The sequence below is a fragment of the Lepisma saccharinum genome, chromosome 13 (genome assembly GCF_977018435.1).
Source record: "Lepisma saccharinum chromosome 13, izLepSacc3.1, whole genome shotgun sequence".
Lineage (NCBI taxonomy): Eukaryota > Metazoa > Arthropoda > Insecta > Zygentoma > Lepismatidae > Lepisma > Lepisma saccharinum.
Genome location: NC_139241.1, coordinates 12,286,910 through 12,308,852, shown reverse-complemented (window position 1 = coordinate 12,308,852; position 21,943 = coordinate 12,286,910). Strand labels below are relative to the sequence as shown.

The 21,943-nt window shown below is 38.3% G+C and overlaps 1 protein-coding gene across 1 annotated transcript in view; it reads left to right on the top strand.

Annotated features, from left to right (window-relative positions):
* The window catches only part of LOC145996701 (uncharacterized), a 54,135-nt gene that overhangs the window by 23,157 nt on the left and 9,035 nt on the right, over positions 1-21,943 (top strand). Inside the window, exons 5-7 of the mRNA XM_083133218.1 lie at positions 6,742-6,848; positions 11,395-12,022; positions 14,072-14,206. Of these exons, the coding sequence (XP_082989344.1) occupies positions 6,742-6,848; positions 11,395-12,022; positions 14,072-14,206 (870 nt within the window). The remainder of the gene's footprint in view (positions 1-6,741; positions 6,849-11,394; positions 12,023-14,071; positions 14,207-21,943) is intronic.

Genomic DNA, 21,943 nt, shown 5'->3' with positions numbered 1-21,943 from the left:
TAGACATCTACTACACTAAGCGACTATTGTAATTGAACACTTTCTTGTTGCAATTTTTGGCATGTGTTTGGCAGATATTAGGTATAATTAGGGGCACATATTTTTGGTAAATAAAAAAGCAAAATTTCAGTACAAAACCAGAGTCAATTTCGGGTTCGAAAGTGGTAAATAAAATAAAATTTTGGTGTTATAGCATTGAAAAATCAGATCAAAAGCGGTACATACAAATGACATTTTGGTTTTAAAATTGTGAATATAATCCTAAATTTGGTTTAAAAACTGCAATTATTACACAAAAGAATCATATTCCTTCTATACTACATTTATGTAGTTAACAAAGTATTAAGTTTATTCCTGTATAAAGGGTTCATTTTTGCTGCTCAAATATTTACAGCAAAATTAAGCAATTTTGCGTGAATTGCATAACTTGCAGGATAATTCAAACTTGTGTCATGTCGATAAATAAACACTAAATTTCATTTTTAAGAGTCTATTTCGCATTTTGCATCATTCAGGGTAGGAAAATGCACCTCACACCTTTCTGAAACATGAAAAATTAACATTACAATGTGTTATTCATATTCATATTTCGTGTTTTTGTCAAAAACGAAATATGCATGTCTCTAGGTATAATATATTCAATTAAATTGATTGATTGATTGACTGCTGATTGGTGCTTTAAGTCCAATTTATGCACAGTAAGGCTAATTGGGACTGGACCTACAGTTTAAAGTGGGATCCGAATCACTGTGCAAGGTGCCTCCACTAGTTATCGAACCCGGGACCCCTTGATTACAAGACGATTACGCTACCACTGCACCATCAGGAGGCCCTTTCAATTAAATTAAATCATGTATAAATTATTTATTAGTTATGCTATAATTGTGGCTTAAGTGTGGTTCGAAACGTATGTTAATTAAAATATAGTGACTTTCTTACACAAGTGTTTAAATTGAATCAATTTTCATAACGACTTTAGTCTGGAAAATTTTTGTTCTTGGTCTGGAAAGCCTGGAAAATTCAGGGAGTTTTGTTTTTATGAAATGGTAGACATCCTGCGAGTTTACTGTGAACATTCTTATCTTGGGTAAACTGTAATTCACCATATGAGTTGAAGAAATGCTTTTAGATTGTTACCAGAATTCTTTGATGTGCTTTAAGATTTACACTTGGATCTTCTCTACAGTGAAACGGCTTATGCTGTTGACTTGTAATCTGGATGGAAACATATTGAACAGTGGTGGTTGAGATTCCCAATTCAAATATTAGGTAGTCCCAGTTAAACTATATGCAGTAAGTGTACTTATAATGGATGTGAACTTGGACAATATATAGTACTCTGGGATTCAGATTTGTACTGTGGGAGCCAATGAAATATATGAAAAATATCTTTAACATTATTTCAGTGTTTGAAGGTTTTCACTAGAGCCACAGGTTGAATTAATAACAATAAATTATAATAGTTTGCTTTCTTTGGATGTTTGTAAATATTTGAAAATTTACTTGTTTTATAAATCCACTTTTTTGTCAGATTGATTATGCAGGACTTTATTCCAAACCTAGGGTTACCAGATCGGTGTCAGGGAAATATAGGACATGCTGTCCCAAAATGTAGGACATGAAGTCAAAATGTACGATGCAAAACATTCTCAATAAATAATACATATTTCTATAGAGCATGTTAGAAAGTAGTTGAAGAATGACACTTTTCAGTTTTAAAAAAATGAATTCTTAATGAATGTTTAAATGCAAAATTTCAAAACTTGCAATCATACTAATCAATGCACCTCTGACTACATGATTTAAGTGGTACTTCTCAGAGGAGACAATTTTTATCAAAATTTCAGGTTTAGTCAAACTATATTTATTTTAGAGTGGACAGTCAAACTCTTTGAAATTATAGGGACTAGTACCAAATATTTTACAGACTTTATGAAAAAAAAAATTTCTCGTGAGTCTGTTGTGTTGATTGAATTGAAAGAACTCGCTCAACATTTGAACTATGACCTGTAATGGCAAACAAATATTCAGCAATTACTGTAATTTAAAATGGTTCCAGAAGTTTCATCTTGGGTAGTTTTTAGTTCAATAACAGGGTGTCTACAAAAATAACACATCCACAATTCTTGACTTTTTCTGGACTTTTCTAGACCTCTTTTCCATCTTTCTTAACATTTATTTATTCGACCCCTACGTAGGTAAAGTTGGAAATTCGTAATTAAGAAAATAAATATTTGTTTAATGAAAACCCCTACCAAAGAGCCAGTTAAGATGAAAACTGAAGCTGAATTTAAGAAGAGAATTAGATCTGCTTTCTCATATTAATGTATCCTGAACTGTTTGCCAGACAAGCGAGGCTTTGGCATCTGGACTCACAGCCAGTATAATCTTATGTGGGGCTTGTGTCGGTTGTCCCTATATGTTTGTGACTGTCCCTTCATCCATTTTATCTTACCACCATTCATTCTCATCTTCGCGATTAACCAAAGGGACAGAAGAAAGTGAAGTAAAATAAACTAAATCAACCAATCGCTCATTATGATAGCAAAAATTCTTGACCACAAGAATAATTTATTGCCTTTTTATTGACTTATTGACCTACTTGTTGATTTCTTAACTTTTTCTTGACTTCCATGACTTTCTTGACTGGCAGACACCCGAATAACTTTGTTCTATATACCCCTGCTTTACAATCAAATTATATTGAATAAGAATGGGCAACACCTTGTTTCATCAGTATAAACCCTAAGGCAAGAAATTCTGCTCAGGCATTGAACAGTGATGTTATCAGAAAGTGGTCCCAAAACTTTGTTTATTAAGTGCTTCCATTTTTCCGTATGTTTAATAGCAGGACAAACTTTTTTCTTTTTGAGCAATGACTGAATCAAAATAAATTTCACCATTGAGTCTGGAAGCGCAGTCCATAGATTTGTAACTTGCATGATTTTTTTCTGTTACCTACTTTCCTAATTAATGTTATGTGATGCTCAAAATATAGGACATTTATGATATTTTTCAAATTCCTCCCAGATGCTGGACATAAGGCTAAAATGTAGGAGATGTCCGCGAAAAACTGTACGTCTGGTAACCCTATCCAAACCACTATAGCTATATTTGTCATAAGACGTGAGTGGAAACATTGACCAGAAATAGTTGGGTTGGTAGGGGAAAATCGGGTCATGGGGTAAATTGGATCGGCTGAAAATATTTCAGTTTTGCAGATGCAAAAACTGTGTTATTTGCACTATTGCTGTATACACTGTCAAGACTTTGCACAGCTGCTGCTGGAGTAAAACCAATAGGATTTGTCACAAGCTATGTGCATTTGTTTATGTGGACTTCAGTGAAACCAGAGGTTCCAGGTTCGAACTCTGGTCAGGCATGCGAGTCTCAGTTTTTATCAAAGGTGATTCTAGTCAGTGGCAACAACAAGGGGATATTAGTGGGGTCATAACCACCTATCCTGCTCTGGGTCAAGCTTCATTAGCAAATATTGTCTCAGGAAAGCAAAATATAGGACTAACTATGAGGAAAATATTATGTAAACCCTCCTTATGACCCTACCACCTCTTATGAAAATCTTGGATATGCTACTGATTTTGGTGCTTGGATACATAAAACCAATTTAATTGTGGTAGGCAGTTCATCTAAACTAAACTCCCAGAGTGGATTTTTCATTGGGAGATGTGTGGTCAGTGCATCTAGCTGCATTGCTACCGTTTCTAGCTTTCTCGACCAGAACCCACTTCTTCTTAAGTAGCTCCCCAATTGTCTTCACAATGCTGAAATTTTGAGAGCTTCCACTGGGAATCAAACGTAGGGCTGCTTCCGCCGAAGGGGAGAGCAATAACAATTTGACTATGCAGGAGTCCCATGCAATTTATCTGCATAAGAATAATTTTATTTAAAAAAAATCATGTGACACATTTATTATGATGTAATGGGCTTGTTCGCTCTCTCTCTTTTTCTACTTCAATCAACAAGTTTTCAGAACAAGATTAACATCAGTAATGACCATGAATAACATTTAACAATTATGCACATCCGAAATGCAGCTGTCCTACCCCAGTTGTTCCCAAAGTGTGTGCCACAGTGCCCTGGGGCACCATGAAATGTTCCAATATTTTTACTGAAATGACCCCCGGTGCCTACCCAGCGTCGAATGACATGTGTACCTGGGGGAAACCCTGGGGGTAAAGGTGCTCAGGGGCGTGATGCTGATTACATCACCCCCACTCACGACCAGATCAAGAAAGTGTGGGGCGTTACTCCCACACCCCCTATATGCCTTCATGGCGTGGTGCTAAACACAGGAAACACTTGACCCTTTTTTTTCTTCTTCTTTTTTTTGACAGTGATTGTTATGAATTTGAATATCATTGTTCCAAATATGTGCTTATTTAGTACTTTTTACATGTAAAGTGTTTCTGAATTTGAAATGTGTGTTTATTTTTTAACTTTAGGAAAGCAACCTAATCACATTAACTGAGCATTGCAAGTGTTAAATAGACCTACATTCTGACTTGGGTGCCATGGAAAAATTGTGAAACTCTAAGGGTGCCGTGAAATGAAGAAGTTTGGGAACCCTTGTCCTACCCTATACCATTGGAAGACTAGAATTATAGACTCAAACAATTGATGGTTCAGCCATGGAGGTTAAAATTTCCCTTTCCTCACTTAAGTCATCATCATCATCATCATCATCCTTCGCAGTTTCCTGCCTCTGGCTGGGTCGGCATAGAAGTCAAGCCTCTCCATTTTTTCTAGTCTTCCACCCCTCCTCTTTTTCCATGGTGTTCCAATCTTGTCCTCTTCCCCTAACACTCTCTGCTATCTGCTCTTTCCACTGACATCTTGGTCTCCCCTTTGGCCTTAATCCCACTCCTGGTTCATTTTAAAGCTCTTACTGGTAGTCTTTCTGCATCCAGCCTCTTCATGTGTCTGAACCATCTCTGTCCTGAAGCTTTACCACCGCCACTGTTGGTCGGATCTCCTCATTCCTACCAGTCTGGTTAATGTGGAATAGTCAGGGAATTTATTTTTTCTGGAAAAGTCATGGAAATGTGGGGGAAATTTACTGGTTTTCTGGAAAAAGTCAACAATTTTGTAGTAGTGCAGTAAAAGTAGGTGTTTGTACAAAGAGAAAAAGAAAGGACAAGCAAGGAATTTAATTATTTGAACTATAGAACTCTACAACAATAGGTGGCAATTGAAATTTACCACTTTCTTGCTGCTATTTTAGGTTCAGTGAATTGTTATTGGGAACAATACATATGCAGTAATTTGATTTTTATAAAAAATGTCAATACCTGGCAAGTATAACATAAAAACTCACCCCTGATACTTGCTTCCCCCTCCACCCCCCTCCCCCATATGCACATATTTTTGGTAAAAAGAAGCAAAATTTCGGTAGAAAACCAGAGTCAATTTTGGGTTCAAAAGCAGTAAATATAATAAAATGTCGGTGTTATAGTGGTGAAAAATCGGATCAATAGTGGTATATAAAATGACATTTTGGTTTTAAAATTGTGACTTTAATCCTAAGTTTGATTTAGAAACTGCACTTATTACACAAAATAAACATATCCCTTCTAATGGCACATTTATGTAGTACCAAGTATTAAGTTTATTCCTGTTATTTTTGCTTCTCAAATGTTTACAGCAGAATTATTAAATTTTCCGTGAATTGCATAACTAGCAGGGTAATTTAAAGTTCAGAAAGTGTTGCATCGGTAAATAAACTCTAAATTTAGTGTTTAGAAGTCTATTTCGCATTTTGCAGTTCATTTTGCATCATTTCGTGAATAAACAGGGAAGGAAAATGCACGTCACACCTTTCAGAAACATGAAAAATTAACATTACAATGTGCTATTTCCAGTGATCAGACCGTTACATTTTAAAAGTAGCTTTGCTACAGCTACATTTTCCAAACCGTAGCTGGCTACACTACTTCTGTTCGCTACTTGCTACTTTTGCACTACTTTTGCATAAAAAACTTAAAACAACCACATGGATATTGAAAAGAAGCCCCTACAAAAGTCTTCGACAAGTACGGTAACAAGTATCGTGTGAGGCGAAAACTAGTAGATGGGTAGCCAGCCAGTCCAACATCAACTAGGTCATTCCTACTGGAAATCCAGTTCTGATGATTGGGGATTTCATTTATTGTTTGCCTCTAACTAGGGCAACATAGTTATGCTGAATAAAAGATTATAAGATTTTGTTACAAAAACTGGGCACATTTCTGGATCAAAAGCAGCATATAAAATGACATTTTGGTGCTAAAATGGTGAATATGATCCTAAATTTAATTTAAAACCTATATGATTATTACACAGTATAAACATTTAGATTTGAAATAGTACATTTATGTAGTTATCAGAGCATAGGAACTCATTATTGCTTCTCACATTTTACATCACAATTAATCATTTTTTTTAGTGATTTTGCCTAACTCACAGGATTTAAGTTTGAAATAAATGACTCCAATGTTTGGTTTTATTTTGGCGAGGGGGTTAACTTACCATTTCGACTTTTGCGTCATAAGATCCATACTTATGTAGATGATTACAATATTGGGTTAAGATGGTTTTCCTGTATATGTTTTGAACTATGAGTTTTTAAATTTATGGGATATCTCACTGGATTATAATTCTGAGTAACAGTGGAATTAAATATTGAAATTTTTCAAGCAAAATAAATTTTGTCTGTACTTCATACATTATTCTTTTTAATTTTAGGACTCCATGATGGATGGAAGGACCTGCTCCTACAAAGGATGTGGAAACTCTGAGGAAAATTCTCCTGGAATGTCGTTCTGTCCATTTCCTGTGGAGGATGAAAATACGTAAGTCAAGGTCAAATTTGTTACATTTTGAAATGGCATATTTAATTTTCTTCATTGTGATGCGTTGGTAGTACATGTTTCATAAATGAAAAATTCAGATTTATTTATTTATTGAAGAGGTAGTTCGTTTTATATTAATGTTTGAAAAGTGCTAAAATTGCCAAATATATCCACGCTTTGATGTATGGTCATCTGCGAGTGTGTAACTCCTGGCTGCAGTAACTCATATTGCACTCATTTTAAAGCTTGAAGAAGAAAAAAGTTTTTTTTCTACCATTTTGATTTTGAAACCTGTCTGAAACATCTTTTATAGAAGATATATTTTCTGTGAAATAATATGTGCTAATTTGTCAAATTTTTATGGGTTTGTATGTTTGAAAAATGGATTTTGTGTTTACATATTTTTTTTTAAAATGTAATTCTTGAATATTTTAAAGCAAGTTGATTCATGTAATTGGAGTGGGATATTCACCCATTATTATTAATCAATGTTTTCAACGATTTTATATGTTACAAGTTTCAAGCATCAGTATTGGTAAGACCAAGGGTAGACAAATAAGAATAATTCAGGCACCAGTCTATTTTTCTCAGGAGCAAGTTTTTTTCCTCCAAATATGGACTAAGAAAGCCACAAATCCCACTAAAATAAAAAAATACCTGTTTTAAAATGTGATCTTAAAGCATTTAATTTATTAATTAATATAAGATTGGATTAAAAGTAATGAATTATTTCAAGGAAGGCTCAACAGGTAGCAGCATGAATAACTGTGTAATATATTCTAATATATGACCAAATTGCTATAATAATAATAATAATAATCCGTGGTTTGACAGCCCAGGAAGGGCCTTTGCCTATCTCCCTACCGCCAGTCTCCCTTCCACAATTCTACATAGAGGTGTAGATTTCTTCAACTGGCAATGGAGGTGACATGGGGTCAGCATGTCGAGTCCCCAGCCGTTATAGAGATTTCTGAGACTTGATTACGGTATTCACTCGTAGCTCCCCAATTTCCTCATGATGGTGGGTTCCCACCGGTCCTATACACAGACCGAGAACCCAGAGACTGAACCCATGTGGTCTCAAAACTATCCCGTCCCGCAGTCGGAGTCCAAAGCACAGCACCTTAGACCAAACGAGGACCTTGTATCGCTATAGATTTTAAAATTTGGCTATCAACAGTGAAAAAAAATATAATGGCATGTTAATTATTCTTATTTAATGATATATGTGATACAGAAAATACAAAAATATTAATGTACACATACAGCATTTATTGATTTATTTATGTTTTGTATATAAAAAAAAGTAATAGAAATTACCATAAGCAAACTCTACATTTTTAAAGATGTACATTTCTTTAAGAATTGAATTTGAAAACTTAGGCATCAGGTGCAAATTATCAGGTGCCATGATGACTGGGCACCCTGTATGTTACTTCTCCTGTGTAAGAGTATCTGCATTGGTATGGGTATTTGTTCAAAGTGGTATCAGCCCAACCCTAACTATAACCTGCTGAAAAGAAAGTGATCCAGTTAGTAGGACATCTGACTGCCACATGAGAGACCCAGTTTTGATTCCCTGAGTGGGCGATATCAGGTGGAAATTTTTCTGACAATATCCCTGCATAGAGTAGCTCTGGAGCTCACCCAGCCTCTAATCAGTACATATCTGGGGACAGTCCAGAAGGATGGGGGTAAAGGTGGCTGGAGGATGGTGCTGATCACATCATCTCCACTGTGGCCAATAATGTGTGGTGCCCTACACCCATATCCTCTATGTCAGTGGTGTATGCAGAGTTCAAAACCTGTGCTATCTCACCATATCATGACGTTTGAATGGAGAAAAATTTGCTGGTGGGAAGAGGAGAGGGAGCTTTTTTTGTTCATTATTTGCTATTTTGAACTGATGTGATATAGTGATTAAAAATACATACCGCAAAATTAAAACATGAAAATGTGCACTCCATCATTAAAAAAAAAAAACTGAAAGGAAAGGATTTCAAGAATTTTATGCTTATTTTTTATAAAAGAGGACCATATTGGGAAATATTTATGTATACCTATATGCAAGAATAAAAATAAACTTCTTACCTTCATTTAGAGTGACTGAGGCTATTTTCATGATTTGCAGTTTGGGGCCTCCTCATTGACGCAGTGGTGGCAACATTGACTTGAAACTGAGGGGTCCAAGGTTTGATACCTGGTGGAGGAACATAGTGGTTCATTTTTCCCATCAATGCTGGTGCAAAATAAATTAAGAATTCAAATTTTGCATAATTTTCAGGATAATTAGACTCCACGAAAATATCATGCAGCATTTTGGTGGATCCTGCAAAAGATATAAATTCTTAGAAAGTATCGGTAAATAAATTCTAACTGATTCTACCGGTATATTGGCATCATCATTGATAGAGCATCCATATTTCGTTCTTGACAGAATCATGAAGCATGAAATAAGATGCTGTAATGCTCATTTATCGTATTTATGAAAGGTGTGAGGTACATTTTCTTGTCACAAAATTATGCAAAATGAACTGCAAAATGCCAGATTAACTCTTAAAAAGCAAATTTTGAGTTTATTTACTGACGTTACAGTTTCTGAAGTCTGAATTTTCCTGTGAGTTATGCAATTCTGCTGTAAATATTCGGGAAACAAAAAATGAGCTCCTGGTACCTACATAAATGTGAATGAGAAGGGAAATGTTAATTTTGTGTAATAAATGTAGTGTTTACCTAACATTTAGGATTTTATTCACCATGTTAACACTTAAATGCCATTTTATATACGGCTTTTCATTCCAAAATGTGCCTAATTTTTGTATCGAAATCTTGTTCTTTTATTCACCATAAATATGTGGCCTAGGTATTGACTCAACCTTACAAAAGAACCAAATTCAATCCCTAGTTGGGCCACAGTTTTTACTTAACCCTTTAAGTGGGTACTTTTCAAATCTCACCTTCCGTAGTGGATAATTTTAAAAATTACAATTGTTCATCACTCTTCAAAGTGCATCTTCTATACTCAAACAAGATAAAAGACTCCTTTTGCTGTTCTGAGCCATTGTTGTAAGTGCAAGACTTCAAATTGCATGAAGTCAGAGGTCCCCAGTTTGAATCCCAGCCTGTGCATGGGTGTTCTTTGTGAGTGTCCCTTCGTCAATCTCATCATATCATCATCACTCATCCCCATCATCACGATTAGTCAAAACTGACAGAAATGCGACCTATAGAACCCAATTCAATCACTCAGTCAAGACAAATGCTCGTGCAACTTCTGAATTGGCACACACCTTGGCTCAGACCACAGGTTATATACTATAACTTATTCAACTGAAAGATAAACACAGCTAGCAGACTGCCAACGTGGAAGCACTGTCTCCATCTCGATGTGATTATGGCTCTAGAGCTTCTGAAGAGTGACATCTCATGGTGGAAATCTTAATGTTTCTTTTCATGGTAATGGGAATAAAATACGCGGTTGATATTGGAAATTGTATGTTACTACTAAAATGACATCAAACTCGCACACAAACCAATGAACAAAATAGCCAGTGCCCCTAAGCAAACCTAAGATATCTTTACTTTCACCACTTGGCAACCCAGGAGTATATGACACCCAATGTGAGTGCAACTCGCATTACATTGGCAGATCCATCAACGAACATATACAACAGGACTTATCTGATGTGAAAAAATTCCAACCCACTACCGAACTAGCAAAGCACCTCAAGTTTAACAAACACAGGATCCAAAATGTTTCAGTTAGACATACAGCGCACACAATGATTGACACAAAGATCAAAGAGACTCACACAATTATGTACTTTCCGCACGAGCTGAATATCGACAGTGGTCAGGCACATCATGTTTGGCTCCACAACTCATACCTATCACATGCAGCAGACGAACTGGTTACACCAGCGCTCCTAGCGGTAAGCGAGGAAACAACAGGAACCAGAAGTCAACTCAACAGTAAAGCATCGAGTTTCCCAAGTGGATGGTGGCAGAGGCCACCAAAATTAATAGAACATTTAGAAGTAAATTTCGCGGAAATAATTTTAGTACTCTCGTACGTATTCTAACTTAATGTAATATGAAGCAGCTCCATAGCTCGTATGGAACCAGGGAATGTCGAGGACAGATATATCCATTGAATCCACTTAACACGTAACTGCTATGTCGGTCATAATGACTGAAACTGGCGCATACCAATCATGCTATGTTGGTCATCATGACCGAAACATGTGGCTTGACTTGCTTGTTCCTGTTTGCTGTTGGTCATGAGTATAACAATGATGCAAGTATAACAAGGCATGACCGACAAGTTGTGGGAGTCGAGTGCACATTAAAAGTTTTTCAACTGTTCTATTTTCTCCAGGAGAAAAAGCGAAATTTTCAAATTTGCGAAATAAAGTCCAATAACCCCTTTGTGCAGAAGGCAAAATTGGTGAAACCACCGTGGCAGTTAACGTGTTAGAGGGTTTTGATTGCTATAATTAATAAGAAGTTGAAGTAAATTGGATATTATATTTATCTTTTATTTCAGGTTGGAAAAGTGGTTTGTGAATTCTGGCTGTGAAGATTTAAGGAGTCTTTCTATTGAAGAGAAAAGGTGCAAGTTCATCTGTCAGAAGCATTTCTCCAAGCAGTGCATCTATACTTCATCCGAAGGAAGATTTGAGTTGCGGTCCGGTGTACTACCTGTTCCTCTTGGTGTTCGAGCAGAAACATTGGAACATGCAACTTGCGGTCGTGAAACAAGAACTGACAGGCCAGTAATAGGGATGGCCAAACCATCTCTTCATGTTATCAGGAGACCCAAATTAGAAAAGCATTGCATGGATGTGACCAATAGTACACCTGCAGAGATGGATAGAGTGGCATTTGTCGAGTGTGATGGTTGGGTTCAGCGGAATGCTGGAAATAGCTCCACAGTGAATGAAAGACAAAATTGGGACCCCTTTCTAGAAATGGCTGTAGATGAGGAAGAATCATTTTCACACGAAGAAAGCAATGTTCCTCAGGTAGTCAATCCAAGTAATATAGAGGAGTATTTTTCCTTGTGTCGTCTTTGCTGCTCCGATGGTGGACAGAAACATAAGATTGTTGATAAGAATGACGGAATCTTGATGACTGACCTTTGCTCAAAGATACAGACTATGATATCACCACAGGTGAGGATTTTCTATTGGTTGTGCTGTATCTGTGAGATGCATGCAACTAAAATTGTTTTTTTTTCTTCTCAGAAATGATTAGGCGTGCAGTTCTAAGCTTCTCAGAAGCTGCATCCCTCTTTGTCTGAATATAGATCACCGCAGTCTTCCTCTGTTGTCCCCTCGTGTCTTGGATTAGTAGGCTGTTTGTATCTTTGAGATACAAAGCGATCGATCGCCTATATGCGAGAAACTGTGTGTAGTAGTTTCAAGTAGAGTAGTGACGTAGTTAGATCTTAAATACAATATTGAAAAGACAGCTTCTGGTACAGTGCTCTACATGAATTTATTGTTACTCCAAAAATTATTTGTTTCTTTGTGCCCCAAGATAAAAGCATTGGCTGTGAGGTTCAATAAGAGCCTTGAGGCAGTCCGTAACCTCGGACCAAAAGCTTCAAAACAAAAGACTATTGTGTGTTCTACCATCAACATAATCAACACCCGGACCTTACGTGCAATTCCAAATAAGTGACAGAGTAGAACGTCATAAAGTTCCTGGCAGCATCGCATGGTTGCCAAACTGCCCCTTTACAAGAATTTAAATTTTTTGGAACATTTTGGCTATATTTTTTGAACTTGAAATTAGGAATAATTTTTACTAACCAACAACCCCAACCTCCACCCTATAATTATTGTATCCAAAGGAAATTAAACTTTATTGGTGTATTTCTTCACTATATTAGTGATCATGCCACCTCCTAAGGAGGATTTCTCATATTTGACACAGAATGACATGTTTAGTTTACAACTACCCCCACCTTTGATAGGTCCACACCTCCCTGTTTCTTCCCCTTTTCCTGTATTACCCCAATTACCTATCCTTTCTTACCCAAATGTATCTACCTTGTCCATTACCATTCCCTCAAATATTCCACACACAATTGTACCAAGTTTTACAACCACTCCTACTGTTTCTACAACTTCAGTTATTTTATCTACATCCTCCAACCCTACTACTGCTACTACTAAGTACTACAACCCTAAGGTAATATCGCACTGTAACTTGGAGGGGCACTATCATGTTTAAAATGTCTGTGGGTCAAGACTTATGGGGACACCCTGTAATAATTTAAATTGTAGAACACGTGAACTACACCTGTTTAGGACAATTTCATACATTGAAAATGATTTTTGAGGAAGTTATTTTCCACTATTTCTCCTATGACAAAATGCTGATGTTGCAGCTGATGTGTGAATGTAAGTGCACACTCGATCTCTGCCAGAACCATGCCCCTTTCCTCAATAATGCAAAGCATTTCTCATTTGACCGATGTTGGTGCTCCAGTCTCATGTTAAGTGTACATACTTATTTCCAGTGAAGTCTCTTCCCAGGGCCTCCCCGATGGTGCAGTGGTAGAGATGTAGCCTTGTAACCAAGGTATTCCAGGTTCTATTCTCGGTGGAAGCACACAGTGGTTCAGATACCACTTTAAACTGTAGGCCCAGTCCCGATTAGCCTTACTGTGCATAAAGTGGACTTAAAACACCAATTTAATCAAATAGTCAAGTTAGTTTAATCTTAAGTCTCTTCACCTTTCACCTGTACAACTTGTACAATTCACATAATCGAGAAAAAAATAGAGTGCCACTTCAAACTTTGGGACATTCTACAGTGAAATTCTGCAATATGTTTTTTTGATGATATATATTTTTGTGATGGTATGTACATATTGCTTGCATTGTAATGATTTTCTTCTAATTTAAAGTTGTTAAAAGCAAGTTAATATGCTTCTTGGATTTTATTATTTTTGTGTGTGAACTTGCACTCTCTTCATCTGATATTGGTTTTGAAACACTTCTCGAAAATGTCAAAATATTAGCTACTGCTAAAACAAATGGATCAGATTTAAAGGAAAAGAGACATATTACAAAGTAAGATTAAATATAGTATTAGGAAAGTGATTATGAATGTGATATTTGTAGACAGTGCCATTCTTTGGGACAATACTGATTCATTTTTTCCCCCTTATGACGTATTTTTTAAAAAAATGTATGTATTTCTAATTTCAGTTTTTTTTGGATGATAACTTACCCTACATGGTGTGCGAGAGATGTAGGAGACAGGTGGAACAATTCTTTGCCTTCAGAGAAAAATGCAGAGAAGCAGAAGAGAAGCTAAGAAGAATGTTCTCCCAATTTATAAAGGTATTTTTCTGCAATGTAATAATTGAAAATGGTACACTTGTGGGATGTCATTATGAATCAGATGATCACACCCGCAAGTCTTGATTTTTAGTTGTATTCTAATTGTCACAAGTGAGATTTTTTTTTTTTTTTTTACTTTGATCTTGAAATTTGGAAGAGACAAAATGACCTTATAACTTTTATTTCTCATATAATTTTCATTGTAACATTTCCAAAACACACACTACTTTCGTCATTTTTTTTTTTAAAAAAGTAAAGTGCTCCCCTGTGCTTTGCACCATGCCATGAAGGCATATAGGTGGTGTGGAGTTAGGGCTCCCCCACTTTGTTAATCATGGCTGAAGGTGGGGGTGATGTGATCAGCACCACATCCCTGGCTGCCTTTATCCCCCAGAGTTTCCTCCAGGTACCCACTTTATACGATGGTGTGTGTGTGCCGGAGTCATTTGAACAGGTGGAAAAAATCCTGGTTCCCCCCAGCCAGGGATCGAACCTGGGTCTCTCATATGTTAGTCAGCCCTAACGACTGAGCTACCACAGCTTCAATATACGTATTTTTAGTTTGATTAATGTTTCAGTTAATTAATGAGATAAATTTAACAAAAATCAGTTGTACAATCAATCTTGCCACTAACATTGCATTGTTGGAACATAACTGTGGAACAGTCAACCTCCATGGCAGAGTGGTTAACACAGCTTGCTATGATGTCTAGGGTTCTGGGTTTGAATCCCAGCTTGGGGATGGGTGTTCTTTGTGAGTGTCCCTGCATCAGTTTCGTCATATCATCACTCATCCTCATCTTCATGTGGCAGAAATTTGAAGTAAAATAAACCAAATTAATCAATCAATTAATTGTGAAACCAGTAATATTTTTAAAATTATTATTATCATTATACGTAATAGTAATAATTATTACTTTAATGATGATCTCATCAAGTTTTAATTATTAATCCCAAATATCATCAGGTAATCAATCGGTTGTTGTTTCATTTGAGATAAAAATTACGTAAGGTACAAGGGCTGTTTCAGAAGAAACTGAAATTTTACAAAATTGAGAGAATGGTAATATTCACCAGTTATTTCGACCTGTAACGCGTCTGACTACCATGCTAAAGGTCCCGGGTTCGATCCCCGGCCGGTTCAAATCCGGGAACTTTTCTAACGATGGAAGCGGCCCCGGCGCCCACCCAGCATCGAATAACATGGGTACCTGGGGGAAACCCTGGGGGGTAAAGGCAGTCAGGGGCGTGATGCTGATCACATCACCTCCACTCACGACCGGATCAAGAAAGTGTGGGGCGTTACCCCCACACCCCCTATACGCCTTCATGGCGTGGTGCTATGCACAGGGGAGCACTTTACCTTTTTTACCTCTTCAAAGTACTCCCTTCCGCTGTGCACACACCTCCCAGCGTTTCTTTCAGTCATGGAATTCATGCAGGAAATGCAATTTGTTGGAATGTTTTGGAGTAGCCAGTAGGTCCTGCAGCGAATTCTCCTTGATCTCTTCTATTGTCTGGAATCTGTGACCTTTCATGGTTGATGTCAACTTGAGGAAGATGAAGACGTCTGCTGGTATCAAGTCAGAAGAGTAGGCTGTGAGACAACAGGTGTCTGGTGCTTTGCCAAAATTCCCAAAAAAGAAGTGAGTAAAGAGCACGTGCATTATTGTGGTGAACCATCCAGGACTTGTTCTGCGACACTTTAGCATGTAATCGTTGCCTGATGTTGCATAACTTCACGTACAATGAGACAATGGTTTGCACATATGACTTCCCACACCCTTTTAACGTAATCGATGTTGGTAGAGCTGGGAGCTGGATGGGCATCCAGATTTTGTGTCGTCCTCAGTGAATGTCTGACCCGATCTGAAACGTCTGTACCATTCGTAACAATTCGTTTGGATGAAACGTTCCTCTCCGTAGGCTCCATTTAACATGTTGCTTGCCTAAGTTTTCTGCAATTTCACACAGAATTTCACACATACGTGCTACTCTTCCAGTTCCTTCATGGTAGGGTAACTAAAAATCACACCTGCACTCAATGCGATCCACTGTGTTACTGCGGTTAGCAACAGCTTCAGAACTGGACCCAAATAAATGTCTAAGGACACTGCTAGGCACCACCACTGTCAGTTCTCTTCGATGAATTTATGTACAAACTTTAAGAAAATAGTTTGGTCTCATTTTGAACAGACCTTGTATTTACTCAAGGATGACTGATTGTGAAAAAATTGTGTAACAATTTGACAGTGTAAGCTTTCTGGAAGCAAGCTGGTTCAGTGTTTTGGCATTTGCGATAATGTTGGTTAACCTGCAGATTCGATTAATCAAGAGAGGTAGGGTTTGTTGGTTGCCACCTTCCACTTTATGCACAATATGGCTAATCGGTACTTGACCTACAGTTTAAAGTGGGATCCGAACCACTATGTGCCTCCTGGGTATTGAACCTGGGACCCCTTGATTACAAGGCGACCATGCTACCAAAGTGCCATCTGGGAGGCCCTCTTATGCTCTGGTTTGTGATATTCACATCTTCAAATTGAAAAATGAAACAAAGAAAAATTCATTAAAATAAAATAGGTTGTATTTCTGATTTTAAAAAGAAGTTTAGCATATGTAAGACTATATCAGTTATAGTCCACGCGTTTACTTCGTTAACGTCGAAGACTAAAGAAACCCGCCGCCATAAACATGGGTGGGGATAAATAGCAGACGACTCAACCTTCAGCCAATGGGCGCAGCTGTCATTCTGCTCATGTACTCCACGTGGAGTCTCAGTCACATGACTGTGGATACGCTGTTGCTGTACTTTGGAACTTCAATGTGGAGACCGTGGGAAGGTGCTAGCTGGTGCAGGAGAGGGACAAGGTGGCGTAGAGTAGATGTGTGGCAACACTTTGCGTTGAATGTGATTGTTGGAGCTGGTGGGCACGCTTCATGGACTTCAAAGCCAGCTGGTCGTTAATGTAGCTAGCACGTCGACTATGTAACATAAAGGTTATAAGAAGCCCTTCTTGTCCAGTCCTACAGCACAAGGCTCAACCACCATCCTGCCTGACTGGAGCTCTAAGAACTTCCCCTTTTTTCTTCTTTCTTCATGTTGCTCAAGGGAGGTGTGAAACGCGACGAATGTAGAAAGAGTCACTCCATCCTCCCTCCACATCCAACCATGCTTATTCAGGATGGATGTCAACAATTGTGTGCTTGTATTGTATAAATATATTGGGTTGTTGTGTAAGTCCACACTGTGTTATTTCACGATTTTTTGCAGGTCAGTAGTGGTGGTGCAGATGGGAAGCTGTGTATCAAAATGTTGCCAGTAATATTGTGTATCTAAATCATATTGATCTGTGCGATTTTTTATTTTCTATAGCATTTTATTTATTTATTTATAAGAGCACTATACTCACATACGTAAGTACAATTTTTAACTTTCTTTTTTTATATTTTTTATTTTCTGATTCTTAAGTATGGAGTGTCAAATATTCAGGAAGGAGCATTTCTGACAGCATCTCCTGTATGAGTTTAGGGGTCCTGAGTTCAATACCTGGTGGAGGCACATAGCGGTTCGGATCCAACTTTAAACTGTAAATCTTGTCTGTTAGTCTTTCTGTGCATAAAATGGACTTAAAAAGAAGAAACTCCTGTATGAATTTAACAAGGAATCCTCATCTGCAGAGGCTTCTTGACACATATGGGGAGCAAGGGTGCTTGCAGAGCTCCCCCTTCCTCCCAAGATATCTGAAAAGAATTTGTGTAATTTAAATGATGAAAGTAGTGTAGTGTGAAAACATGAGTACCTTGGGGACAAGGGGTGCCGCGAAAGAAAGCAGATTAAGTACCTACGTAAATTATCCTAGTGCTGGGCATGATTTATGAGAATTCTCTAAACTGGGGGAGGGCCTCCCCAATGGCGCAGTGGTAGCGTTGTTGCCTTGTAATCAAGGTGTCCCGGGTTCGATACCCGGTGGAGGCTCAAGTGGTTCGGATCCCACTTTAAACTATAGGTCCAGTCCCGATTAGCCTTACTGTGCATAAAGTGGACTTAAAACAACAAATCAATCAATCAATCTAAACTGGGGGAAAGCATCACTTCACGTTTACCCCACTTTAAGAAATGCTGCACCCCCTGAGAAAAAATCCTGTGAGCAGCCTTGATGGGGAGGATGCGTGCAGTTACTCAGAGGACGGCCTGCAAACATTTCCAAAGTGGAAATTTTGACATCAGTGACTTCACACCCAGGTCATCCATCATACTTTGATGATGATCATTTGAACAATGTGATACACATGGGTCCTCATGAAATCACACAAATTAGCCATGAGATGGATTGCAATTAGGGTACAGTTGTGTGATGCCTGCATGTATGGGATAGGTCCAGAAATTCAGGTGGTGCACACACTCACCAAGGACCACGAGAATCAGTGAATTGAAAAGTTTTCTATCTCATAAAAACAGCATCCACAACTATTTTTCCAAAATCATAAAAAAAATACTTTGCTTAAGTAATGTGTGTATTAACATATAGCTTTTAATTCCAGAATATAAAAAAATACGTTAAAAACTGTACTTACGTATGTGAGTATGTTGTTCCTATTTTCCTTTCTTTAGCACTACATTTCGGGGACTAAGTATCCCCTTCTTCAGGTTCGTATAAAAAACTAGGTACTTAACATGGTAAAAAGGTAAAGTGCTCTCCTGTGCATAGCACCACCCCATGAAGGCGTATAGGGGGTGTGGGGGTAACACCCCACACTTTCTTGATCCGGTCGTGAGTGGGGGTGATGTGGTCAGCATCATGCCCCTGACTGCCTTTACCCCCCAGGGTTTCCCCCAGGTACCCATGTTATTCGACGTTGGGTGGGCACTGGGGCCGCATCCAACGTTCCCGGTTCCCGGATTTGAACCAGCTGGGGATCGAACCCGGGACCTTTAGAATGGTAGTCAGACGCGTTACCGACTGAGCCACCGCGGCCACTACCATGGTACCATGTCAAAATGTAATAAAAGAATTGTGGACAAGGGTTGGTGTGGATACATTTAAGATGATATATCCGTCCTCTAGACGTGTTTAAAAAACTCGTCGTTCTCTAAAAACTTGCACAATTACCCTATTCCCATGTTAAGAACGTTAAAAGACTAAAAACCTGTATGTATCACTATGTACAATCACGGACACATCTGGGTTGTAATGGCCTAATTTACTTTCAATGGAATCGCTACAACGCAGAAGTGTCCATGACTGTACAACTTGCAGGTTCGGCTTTTCTTGCTCAACTGTGTTTCCTAATCTACGTAAAGGTCACTCTTCCAGGAACACTTTCCTCTTCCCTTTATTTTCTTATTTCCCCCTCACTATCGCGACACAAATCCAACGTAAATTCTCGTTCTTCTCGAGCAGCTTGGATAACTTCCGGAGTGACGTGACTTTATTTTTTAATTCAACACTAAAATACATTAATTACACTAGCCTGCAATGGTTCTGCGGTAACAATGAAAATAGGCGATTCAAATAGATATGAATGACCTAAATCTGAAAATAACAACAGTTTTTGTGTATCACGTTCAGTTGTTGCACAATACAAGTTTTTCCTTTTCTATAGCTACGTTATAAGTGCAGCGTAGTAATACTACCGCATGTCTCCACATTACGCTGAATATGAACAAAGATCATGAATGAAATAAAAATGAAATGAGAAATACATCAGATATGATTCACAATGGCACTGTTGAAACATTTGTGGTGTTATGTGATCAATGGGAAGGTACGGAAAATAGATTCTCTCGTGAATAAACTGTACTTCTTGTATTTCAGAGTGAAGGTAGGTGATCAGGATAACTTTTTTGGTCAACATAGTGCATGTAATACTTGTGTCGAGGGGAGTGACTACGTTATTGGTATGAAGGAAAACGGAAGGCAATGCCTTTTGCAATACCGGGTGTGGTACAAACAGAAAAAAATCATGATGATAACTGTTATTTTGTTTGTCCCAAGTTACTGGTTACAACAAAATAGAAAGGAATTATACATGTATTCTCTGATCTGCCATCAGATAGGCCACCTATTGTCCATGGACCTGACCTGCCAGTGCCTACACCACGAGAAAATGTAAGTGACAAATGAATTTGAAAGCAGTTCCTCATATTCAAACAGTGATGAAATGTATTCCGAAACAGAAGAATACTGATGTCCCTAATCTTGTGCAACAGTTAGGAGAGGAAGCATAAGATCCCAGTTCCTGTCATCTATTTATTGATTTCTGCAAACGAAGCCTTAAAGCTGTTTTGCTACACAATGGTAATAAATTAGCATCCATTCCACTTGCACATTCTACATACCTAGCTGAGTCATATGAGACATTGAAGTTAGTTCTGGACAAAATAAAGTCCCGTGAGCATCAGTGGCAAATATGCGGTGACCTTAAAGTCATTGGCTTATTACTAGGACAACAGGGAGGATACACAAAATTTCCCTGTGTGTGTGAGTGGGAGGGTAGGACCAGAGACAAACATTGGAATACTGTATTGGGCTGAAAGAGAGGAATTGAAACTAGGATCCAGAAATTCTACAAAAGAAAATTCTCCTTCCCCCATTACACACAAAACTTGGAATTATGAAACAGTTTGTAAATGCACTAGACAAAAGCGGCCCATGTTGACAATACTAAAGTCAGAGAAGATGTATTTCATAGACCGCAAATTCGTAAGCTGATGATTGATGACGATTTCACCTAGCCAATGAACAAAATTGAAGATGATGCATGGGAAGCATTCAAAGAAGTTGAGAAAATTTCTTCATAAGGTGAAGGGCCCACTGAACAAATACGTTTTGAGAAATATGTTGACAAGTTCAAATTGCTCGGTTGTACAGAGGTTGTTCGCTTTATATCCGACCATTTTCGATTCGGTGCTGCCACCTGGCGTATCATGCTGGAACTATGGGTCTGCTGGTGGGAGCAGTGTTGTGTCTGACCTTGTAGGTGCGTGAGTGTTGGTAGTGAATGTTATCAAATGGCGCCGAAAATCAACCGGTATTGGGAGGGTTACGTAATGGCCCTTTTCCATGCTAAGTTTTCATACGTACGCATTGTGAAACAGTGTCGGGAGAATGGGTTAACACTCGGGGTGACTACTGCGAAAGCTATTGTGGCCTGTTACACAAAACAGGCTCTCCTTGCGAAACATTCACCCACAAAAACCACCAGGAGAAGGGCTGCAAGCAAAGTGTCACCCGTAGTGCTAAGGGGGATCCGTCGATTGGCATGCCAAGAAAATCCCCCGACTCAACGTGAAATGGCCCACAGAATTCACCTCGCACCATCAACTGTGAACAAAACAATTCGCAAGCACCTCAGGTTGAAGTGTGTGCGGAAGGCCCGTGTACACCACCTTCTACCGTGTCACATTGCCAAACATAAGACGAACTGCAGGAAACTGTATGAAAAGTACCTGGCGGGTTCCAAATGGAAGAAAGTTGTCACAATGGATGAATCATATGTCCATCTCACTGCTGGTGGTCACATTCGGGCAATCACATACCATGGCATTGACGGCAAGGGGCACAGCAACTTTGTTCGTCAGTGCAGGGAAAGTTTCCCTCGTGGCTTTATGGTTGTGACGGGATTTTGGATATGAGGGTAAGTTGATGATACGCAAGGTGGACAAAAACATGAAGGTGAATGCCAGATACTTCCAAGACTCCATTCTGCCACCTATCTATCGGAGAGACATCC